General features: G+C 38.7%; 1 protein-coding gene across 1 annotated transcript in view; it reads left to right on the forward strand.

The window, feature by feature from the left end:
- Positions 1 to 9754, forward strand: part of tdrd9 (tudor domain containing 9) — a 40274-nt gene extending 30520 nt beyond the window's left edge. The window contains exons 27-36 of the mRNA XM_007888260.2: positions 572 to 661; positions 1431 to 1688; positions 2711 to 2893; positions 3005 to 3075; positions 3994 to 4103; positions 5371 to 5467; positions 5708 to 5846; positions 6533 to 6654; positions 7226 to 7298; positions 8561 to 9754. Coding sequence (XP_007886451.1) covers positions 572 to 661; positions 1431 to 1688; positions 2711 to 2893; positions 3005 to 3075; positions 3994 to 4103; positions 5371 to 5467; positions 5708 to 5846; positions 6533 to 6654; positions 7226 to 7298; positions 8561 to 8656 — 1239 coding nt within the window. The 3' untranslated portion in view covers positions 8657 to 9754. The remainder of the gene's footprint in view (positions 1 to 571; positions 662 to 1430; positions 1689 to 2710; positions 2894 to 3004; positions 3076 to 3993; positions 4104 to 5370; positions 5468 to 5707; positions 5847 to 6532; positions 6655 to 7225; positions 7299 to 8560) is intronic.
- The last annotated feature ends 1172 nt before the right edge of the window (positions 9755 to 10926 follow it).

A 10926-nucleotide genomic window follows, 5' to 3' on the forward strand; every position in this document is an offset into this window, starting at 1 on the left:
ATTACATCTACCGCATTACCTTTGTCTACTCTTTCTGTTACACCTTCAAAGAATTCAGTTAGGTTGGTCAAGAATGATCTTCCTTTTTGAAATCCGTGCTGACTATTTTTTATTATGTTTTCCATTTCTAGATGTTTTTCTATTACCTCCTTCAGTAAGGATTCCATTATCTTGCCTACCACCGAGGTTAAGCTGACAGGTCTATATTCCCTGGGCTTGTTCTATCTCCATTTTTAAATATAGATATAACATTAGCTATCCTCCTTGTGCTTGTGGGACACTGCTGTGTGCAGTTGGTTGCTGCGTTTCGCCCACAAAATAGTCAATTCACTTACAGTATATCCTGTGAAGCGCTTTGAGACGTCTTGAAGAAGTGATAAGGCGCTATATCAAATGCAAGAATTATTATTATGATCTATGCACATGAACAAGAGCTTTGAAAGCTTTATGCTGACCAATACCAAGATAGATGTAGCGAAGACCGAGAGAGGTGATTTGAGTATCAGACCACTTTGCCTCTGGATATTTACTTGCTTGTCCTACCCATGTGACTGACCATTTTCTTTTACAGGTATTCTTTGTGGATTATGGAAACACAGCACAAGTTCCTAGTCATCTACTGAGAAACATTTCTTCTCAATTTCTGGAGCTTCCTTTTCAGGTGTGAAAACCACAGCATAAAATGTCTTCTATTCAGAACAAAACTGAAACTAGGATTTCAAACTGAGGACTGGTTCTTTTTATAAATTTGTTGAATTTAGGTTTTTGAATTGTCTTAATATACATTGTTTTGAAAGCGGTTGGATGTGGAATAAGATTTGGAAATAAATAGGATGGGGATTCTTATTTTAGTGCAGTTATTTGTGACCCAAAGTGATAGCTGACAACAGCTGTGTGAGTGATTTCCACCTAACCTTTTTGGTTTCCTGTGGTGTGATTCTAGCAGTACACATAATTTAATAACTAGCAGACGTTTGGTAAAGCGATAATGGTGACATACAATGGAGAATAATTTGTATATCCATTTGAATTCACAGTACTGTGATACATCTTTGGAATGTTACAATTATATGTGCTACTTTGCCAGGAAGCTGAATCTGATATTAAATTATCTAGATTCTTTGCAATAATGTAAATCGGACAGTGTACTTTTTTCCAAGAAAGTGACTTCTGAAATATAATTTCACAAATGGAAATGTGTGTCTTGATGTGGTTTAATTTATTTAAATGAGACAGAGAATACAGATCAACTATTGTATTCCCATACTATGGGAGCCAAACCTGAGAATGATCTGTTCAAATGTTAATTAAGCTATTCTAGCATGCTTAAAGACGCTAAGGAAACTGCTTTTTAATGTTTATAATTTTTAACCCTTTTTGAGAAGTCTATTGCATTTTAATAGTATTAGATTTATTTATTTTGTATTTAGGCCCTCCAGTGCCAGATCTGCTGCATGCGGCCATCTGCACATTCTCTGATTTCTGGGGATCAGTGGAGTGCCAAAGCCAAGAAAAGATTCATCTCCCTGGTGAAGGATTGTGTACTCCTTGTGAAAGTTTTCTCCACTGTGCACTGCACTTTGCGTGTGGACCTCAGTATACAGACTTCAAAGGGAGACCGTAATGTACGAGAAGTGCTAATCAGTGAAGGCTTTGCTGAACCAGCCGAGGAGTCTTATGAATCGAAGGTCTGATGATTGTTAATGTTTCAGCTGAGTATTAACAACTAATATTTACATTTTAAACTCTAACATGGGAAATATCCCAGAAGTACTGTGTTCAGTTCTACTTGCTGACAGTTAAAGGGTCACTTAAGCTTTAAAGGTATTGCCAAGAAGAGCAACAAGATTAATTCTCACTATTAGTCACAGGAGCCCATTCTACCAGTGAACAACAAAATTACATTTGTATAGCGCCTTTCACGTCAGGAGGATGTCCCAAGGTGCTGGACAGACGAGAGTTTCAGACTTGACCTGGGGGTCGGGAAGGGCGGTGGGGAAGCGGGGTGATCGAAAGCACGATCGAAGAGGAGGGTCTTGAGATGGGTCTTGAAAGTGGCAAGGGAGAGGGCGAGGCGAGGGCCTGCGGGATGGAGTTTCAGAAGGTGGGGGCAGAGTGGCAATAGTGGGGTGAGCAAGGCAGGGGACGTGAAGCAGGCCGGAGCACGCTGAGCAAGGGAGCGAATGGGATGGTAAGGGGTTAGGAGGTCACAGAGGGAGGGAGGAGCAAAACCATGGAGGGCTTTGAAGGTGAGGACCAGGATCTTGAACTGTATCCTCTGAGTGATGGGAAGCCAGTGGACTTGGGCAAGGATGGGGATGATAGGGTTGCAGAGCCTAATGCGGGAGAGGACACGGGCTGCAGAGTTCTGGATGATCTGCAACCTATGGAGGGAGAAGTTGGGGAGGTCGACAAGCAATCAGTTTGCATAGTTGAGCCTCGATATAATGAAAGCACGTATGAGGGTTTCGGTGGCCTGCGGCAGTGAGACAGTGTCGGAATCGGGTGACGTTGCGGAGGTGGGGAAAGGCAGAGCAGGTCATGGCGCAGATGTGGGATAGAAAGGATAGTTGAGGATTAAACAAGATGCCAATGGTTCCGGACTGGCTTAGCAAGGTGGAATGTGCAACCATGGATGGTGATGCGCTATCAGTTAAATAGTGGTGTTTGTTTTCACTGTTATTTTAACATTGGGACATTTTATACCTAGGAAAGCCATGAGCAGTTAAAGACCAGGTTCCAGACCCGTCTCCAAGAGAATTCACGGTTGACTCAACAAAACTCACGTGGAACTCAAACAACCAGATGGACCCAGAAAGAGGAAGACTGGAAGGTGATACAGACAATAATGGAGAACTTCTCTTCTTCTAAACTGGGTCTTCCATCTTCCAAGGTGGGATTTCTTTACCTTCTCAAGTGAAACAAACGCATAAATAGTTAAAGGAAAATGCTTTTTTCAAAAGTTAACTAATTATGGGAAACCAACCTTTCATTTGTTCCTCAGGTTCTCTTGCATGGTCCCTTTAATCCATATGAAATCAGGTTTCACAGCATGACTGCCATGTCCAGATTCAGGTATGAGAAGTTTTTCCATTATATAGGTATTGGCAAATGAGATGCTGGACTATGTGGCCAAATCAGTTGAGTTCAAATCCCAAACATCCTATATAATATGCTGCATACAGCTACATACATTTCTAGCTCCGACAATATAGAGGAATTGTTCAGGCTGTGCAGAGGAGAGCAATTAAGATGATCCCCAACATTAAAGGGATGAGCTATGAGAAAAGATTTGGCAAACTGTGGGTATTCAGTCTTGAAAGGAGGCATCTTAGAAAGAACCTTATAGAAGTATATACCATTTTAAATGTGACTAGAAAAAATAAACCCAGACCTTGCCAGGACACTTGTTTCAGGCCAGAACACTACAATCATTTTTTTAAAAAAACAAAAAACAGCTTGGCATGGTGATGGGAGGACTGTCGGGTGGGTATTCTGGAGGACTGTCGGGTGGGTATTCTGGAGGGACAAAATCAAATGGGCTGAAGAGCCTCTGGAACACTCCCTCAATCCCTTCAGCTTGCCCTCTCCACTTTTTCCAAGTCCCAGCTGAAAACCTTCCTCTTCGACCGTGCTTACAGCCACCTTCCCCAGCTCGGAGTCAGGCTCCGCCACTGTTAAGTGCTCGGAGACGCTACCCTGCATGAAGGGCACTGTATAAGTGCAAATTGTTATTTGTCCGAAGCAATGTTGCGAACTTTTGATGATATAAAGAGTGAGTCTTGATGTTCTCTGGAACTCCATCCCAGAATCCCTCCAATTCATCCCTCCCTTTCCATATTCCAGGCCTGTTTCAAGACTTACTTCTTTGACCCAATCAGCAGTATGAAGCATTTGAGGTATCCTACAGGCATGAAGGGCTCTACAGAAATGTTAATTGTTTTGTTCTGTAATGTTCTTTTGAAAATGTTTTCATTCTTACTTTCTCTGTAGAAATGTGTGGATTGAGAGAGAAAGTATCAATTCAGTAGCTCTGAATGGTGCTCCAGAAGATGTTCACCAGAGAATGTTAGTTGCTGCATCTGTATCAGTAAATGCATCAGGTACTTGTATATAATTCTGTGAATACAAAATAAACATGGCTTCTGATATAGTCAGTTAATTTCATTAGCTTCCTACTATATAGTTATAATGATCAGTTGTCAAGCACAAAACTAGTTTTGTAAGGGAATCGTGTGGTAAATATAATTTTTCTGGAAAGCTTAATTTTCTCAAATTAGTGAGACAATTTTGAACAATTTATTTTACTGTCTTATATCTCACTATTTGAAGAATATTACTTAATTTTTATGTCAAAGTCGCTTCCCCTTTCTGTTTTTTTCTTATGTTCTTAATCAATTCTAACATTGCTAAGAGGTTGAATAACATGTCATTTCATTGTTAGAGGCTTGACATTTTCCATTGATTATAGATTTGATGGGTTAAGGAATCAAAAATATCAAGGGGATCACTTGACAATATAAAGCATAGAATGAAGCTTGAACTTACTTAATCCAGAGATGAATGAGTCCTTGAAATACACTACAGTTTCTAGGTCATTTTTTGCATTTTAGATAGTCAGGGGAATTTTGTTAGTTTTTCAGTTAGCCTCGTGCTCCATGCCGACGAGCAGGATTCATGGCAGATTGCATAGGATCACGGGTTCTAATTGGCTTAATCATTTGAAGTGCAATTGTACCATGTGGTGAACTATAGTTAGCTTTTATTCATCTAATGTTACAGGCAAAGCATACCATGTCTAAGCATGCTATTTCCAAAGTGCACATACTAAAGTACAGTATGGATATAGAAATGTATCTTTTATTGGCTTTCAAATTCAACATGGTGAAACGAGTGTCTGGAATACGCATTCCTGTGCCATTCAGTCAGAGACCTCTTCAAAATGAGTTGCTTTCATTCTAGTTTTGATGCAAGTGAATCCACTTTTGCAATGTCATTTGTTGCATTGCCAGTTAGATCATTGGTGTTGCCACATTTGGAGTAATGGTATATGTATCGTCAAAAATGTTTTGAAGCAAAGAAAGAAGAAGCTAAAGTTAATTTATTATGAGTTATGGGAAAAGTTCACAAGAGTTGAATTGGTTCACATAAGAATAAAAAAAGATTGAAGGAAGGTATATTCCACGTCATTAAAGTAAATGAAATCCATCACCATACTTATGAGTATCCAAATCAAACAAAGTTCTATGCATCCCATCTATGCATGGAAAAGCCCATGTGTAGAAATTCCTGTGGGCGAGGTAGATGTAGGCAGACTATATAAGCAAACTTCTATTATTTAACGCATTTTGCCAATACTTGATTTTGAAGGCTCAACTATAATTGTAAGAGAAACAACTTTGATGCCAAACATCCATGGACTTCCAGCTCTCATTTGTATGATATTTGCTCCAGTCATGGAACTCAGGTACACATGAAAATTATGCATCCACATTGGGTGTAAATCTTTCATATTGTTTGGATCATTTATCACATTTTTGGCAAATAAATCTTTCCTGACTTTCAATCCTTGTTATCTTTGCAAGGTGTGCTTTAAATAAGAAATTGATATATTGTCTCTTTTGAAAATATAAGTTAATTATTTTACTGTTTACTTGTTTGGATTGCCAGCATTGTTGCATTTTAGGTTTTGTTTGTATTTTTACAGGACTGATCGGCTGAGAAAATCTTATACTGGTGCATTGTGTGGATTAGGGTGGAATCCAACAACAAACGAGGCTCTGCTGGAAGAACATGACCAGGAAGTTGTGTTTGATGTGCACTTGGATGTAAATGACATTTCAGAGGTAGTATATAATGCTTTATTGTCCATCAAAGTAGTTTATATCGTCTTCACTTGCACTTCAGTGAAATAGTTCCTTTTTAATTCAAGGTTAAATCTTTTGCCTGCTGCATACATCCTTTTGAAAGTACATTCTATTGATAGCTTCATGCTTAGTTTAAATCCACTTCTTTAGGAACAGCTAATCATTGTGCATTTAGTAATCATATAATTATTATGGTTTTACTTATAGAATGAAAGATACCAAGGAGTGTGTTGCAAAGTTATAATTCTGTCATGGGCTCTGGTATAGCTTCCCGCTTGTAGTTTATGAACATCAGCAGGTGAAAGAGAGTAAATGTTCTTTCCTGGATTTTGAACACAATATTTGTTTCTATGATAAAGTTTTTGAAAACATAAATGTTAATACGACTTCTTCCTGAAGACTAAAGAAAATTAAAAACATGATTTATTCTTGCTAGGATATGGTTCCTTGCCCCAGTGACTATTCTTCATGCATAAACCTAAACAATGAATGCTATCCTGCTCTTGCCAATATCCACGCAAGTTCACATTCCACTAGGAGCCAATGAACACCGATGGTCGAAAAATTTAAGATTCTGTTAAGTTTTGGAAAAGTATTAAATCCAGTCTTAAATGAAATTCTGCAGTCCTTAATAACTTTACTTATTACTGTTGCTTCCTGTCTAGATCAATCTGTTACGGAGCACCATAAACAAATTAGTTTGTGATGGATATCATGGACCACCTCATTATGGAAACAATGAGAAAACCCGCAAACTACAGCATGAAGCCTCTCAGAAGTTGTTAGAGTAAGATTCCCAGTTCAATATTAATAGAAACTATAAAATATGCAAAGTTTATTACTATTTAATTTGAGGGATTCAAGTGACCAACACTTGGAGGAGCAAAGCTTGCGTACTTTTATAAGTCACAATCTTCCAAAATTACATTGGGCCCTATATTGAAATTGCATGTGCTTCACCTACAGCAGAGTTTTTTATAGAATGATTTAGAAGAGAAATATTGTTTGGTAATATGTTTCAAAGTTGCTTTTGATGATACAACACACCTCTGAACACTCTCTGAAATGTTTTTCTTCATAATCCATTTAGTTTGGTGTTCAGATTTCCCAAGCTTTGTTCACTGTCTTGAGTTTGCCATTTCTGTATTAGCTATTCAATTTTTTTACTTTGTGCCCCCACCCACACCCACACATATCTTGTAAGAGGAAAACATGTGCATTATACTGCTTGAACAATAATTGGAAGAGAATATTTTCTGTACATAATTTATCTGGTCTGTTAGCTGACTACTGTATGTATGTTACATTGTATAGCCATAAAAACCTTATGTAGGGAAATTTACATTTGTCTGTTACAGCATATTTACTGGAAAAAAACCAAGAGAAACTATTGTTTCACAATATTTTGATAAGCCATACAAGTGGAATCAGGTAAGCATCTACATTATCTGTGTCATGGAGGTCAGCATATTACAACCTAAACTCCTGAAATTTAAGAAAAATTATACAATGCTAGGGCGCATCTCAGTAATGCCATCTTAGCTGGAATTAAAACGCCAGTATAGCTGTTATTTACCTGCAAAATACAGTCACTACACTTTACACTGTATACAGTGGAGTCCTGTAGCTTAGTGGTTAGAGGACTCGCCTCGCAAGCGAGAGGCCCTGGGTTTGATTACCTGAACCGTTAGGCAAACGTTGGGCAAGTTTCCTTACTCCACATGCCTCTGTTTACCCAGCAGTAAAATAGGAACCTGGTTGTTAGTTGATTGACGGATCACTTTCCTGGGGGTAATAATCCCTTCACAAATAATAAATAAATCAATAATAATTTGGTCACTTAATCCACGACTGTTTGTGGGACACTACTGTGTGCAATTGGCTGCCGTGTTCCACCCACAAAATATCCAGTCAATTCACTTAACAGTATATTCTTTGAAGCACTTTGTGTCTCAAAGTCGTGATAAGATGTATATCAAATGCAAGGATTATTATTAATTTGCAATCCCGATGAGTATAGCCAGCCTTGGCTACCTTGTCGCTTGTAGCATTGAAAAGATCCAAGGCTGCTTTGCAGAAATGTGAATTTCACTTTGCTATGCATTAAAATACATGCACCTGTTTTGTCATGATAAACAACACGGCAAACTTTGGCTGCATTCTTTCAGAAAGCCTTCGGCTATAGTAGGGTTTTTGGGGGGTCTGTGCACTCTACATTTTAAATGGAAATGAAGTGCAGTTCAACATGTGAAAGTTCTGGGCTAATTATTAAATGCTCTATTGCATGTGAAGGAAGCATACGTTTGTTGTGGGGTATCATAGTTTTTAGTGCAGTAGAAATTCATTCTACAAAACTGTCTTGCTTTGTGTAGTGCTTTTAAACAAAAAACTAATCGATTTACATGGTATTCTGGCAACAAATATACAGTCAATTCACTTTACAGTGTGTTCTGTGAAGCGCTTTGGGACGTCCTCCCGATGTGAAAAGCGCTATATCAAATGCAAGGATTATTATTATTATTAACTAATCTGAAGTTAAAGCAATGATGTTCGAAATGTTCCCAAATCTGATTAAGTATTTCTTTAGTACATAATTTCTAAATTATGTGCTCTTTCAAACGTTTTTATTCTGCTGTTGATAAATACAATACCTATGAAAATCTCAAGACAAGATTGTTTTGTGTTGTTTTCAGGTGGCTCCACAGTTTCTTTTGAACCAATCAGAGTTTGAGAAAGGAAATAAAACTAGTCTGTACCAACTGCACCGCCTAGTCCTGCTGAGTCCATGAATCTTCGTGTTAGTCAGATTGAATGTGCACCAAATGGCTCCTTGGGAGAAGAAATGGAGCTAATTTAAAAGTGAAACCAAGAATTTTTGGTTATCATTGTTTGTATTAAAGCCTTAATTTTTTTGAGCGCTCTGAGACGCAGTCCGGCGTGAAAGGAGCTATATAAATGCAAGTTGTTGTTTAATAATTGATTTTGAGAGCTATGTTTATTATCTGATGGAAGCTAACTTTATTTTTTTAGCAATTACTGGAGCTTAGAGAGTTCTAGATTGTAAACCCATTGTCCCACCTACTGTCTCTGTTTCCTGGAGAAAATCGGAAATGGGTGTGATATCCTGTGTAGATTATTCATTTTTCGTTGCAGAAAAGGAAAGTATTGCTATTGTTTGCACACCAGTATTGAAACCTGAAGTGTAATGATTTCTTGTAAATGCAAAAAAAAAGGTTTGTTTTCGGTTTCAGAAAACAAAAATGTTGCTTCCTATTTTTTCACTTGCTAGTATTAAAAACTGTTTTGTTAATTAAAATTAATGATAATTTTGAATTGCACTAGCTTTGTGCATAAATGTTGGAAACCTATTTTTTTTGAATCTGTGAATTGGAATTATTTGAAGTGTCTGAAAATGGGTTGTATTTCACAAGATGCAATACTAGAAATATTAAAAATCTTTTTGGTTGCATGTGTTAAATTCATTTCTGATTTTACAATACCTCTCCATTAGCATTGGCCTCTTGGCCCAGTTGTTAAAATTGGTAGCTAATTGAGTCGGTCGGTCCATAAATGTCAGCAATGATTTTTCTTTTTGGAGAGTAAAAAAATGTTTAAGCAAAAGTACAAATTATTTTAAAAACACATTTCAGTTTATTTGCTCTTATGGACATGGTTTAATTCCAATCAGCAACTTCAGTGAATACATGAAGAAAAGATTGTATTGCACAGCAATATTATTGTTTATTATGTTTGACGATTTGATGTGCTCAGCATTTTGTTGCTGTACCAGAACAGATGAAAAAAATAAAAAAGACCTAACCAATGCTTCAGTTAAAAGATTAAATAATTGTATGTATTCCTTAAATTAGGGTCGGCGGGTTTCCATGCTGCCCACAGCACAGAAACAGCCCTGGTCAAAATGGCAAATGACATTTTGTCCATCTCTACCTTGATCTTTCTGCTGCCTTCGACACCGTCGATCACCACTCTATCCTCATCCACCTCCTCTCCTCTCACCTTAACCTTCACGGTTCTGTCGTTGACTGGTTCAGGTCATACCTTTCACACCATGTCCACCTCATCTCAACAAACGGTTTCTCCTCTAACCCCCGCACTGTCTCATGCGACATTCTTCAGGGCTCTGTCCTTGGTCCCCTCTTCTTCAGTATCTATATGCTCCCTCTTGGTGATATCATCTGCAGACATCGGGTCAACTTCCACATGTATGCCGATGATTCTCAATTCTACCTCTCTGCCTCGACTCCAGGACCACTGCTGTCCTGACCGAATGTTTGTCAGACATCAAGTCCCGGATGAGAGTTAATTTTCTTCAGTTGAACATTAACCAGACTGAGGCTTTCCTGATTAGCTCCCGTCAGAGCCTCATTTCAGGCGCTGACAGCTGACTATAATTGTAAGAGAAACACCTTTGATGCCAAACATCCATGGACTTCCAGCTCTCATTTGTATGATATTTGCTCCAGTCATGGAACTCAGGTACACATGAAAATTATGCATCCACATTGCTCCCTACCATTGTGCTCGCTCCCTCCGCTCCGGCCTGCTTCACATCACCCGCCTTGCTCGCCCCACTATTGGCAGACGGGCCTTCTGCCACTCTGCCCCCACCCTCTGCACCTCCATCCTGCAGTCCCTCAATCTTGCCCCCTCCCTTGCCACCTTCAAGATCCTCTTCTTCAACCGTACTTTTGATCTCTGCTTTTACCCCTGCCCTCCAACCACCCCAGGTCGGATCCGAAACTGTCTGTCCAGCGCCATGGGACGTCCTCCTGATGTGAAAGTGGCTTTACATCCCGTCCTTTTCCAGAGAGAGTGAGCAATTAGATAAACTGGGCATGTTCACACTGAGGGTCGATATGATTACTTTTAAGATTCTGAAGGGAATAGATAACGTAGATCATAATAAGCTGCTTTATTACTTCACTAAACTTTGCTGTTACATTACTTCAGTGAGCGAGTAGTAAACTTTGATTATTCACAGCAAGTGTTTCAGTTTCGTAATCATGACATGAAAATTCATTGCAGCGTTTTGCTGTGT

This window comes from Callorhinchus milii, unplaced genomic scaffold (assembly GCF_018977255.1).
Source record: "Callorhinchus milii isolate IMCB2004 unplaced genomic scaffold, IMCB_Cmil_1.0 Scaffold9, whole genome shotgun sequence".
Taxonomy (NCBI): domain Eukaryota; kingdom Metazoa; phylum Chordata; class Chondrichthyes; order Chimaeriformes; family Callorhinchidae; genus Callorhinchus; species Callorhinchus milii.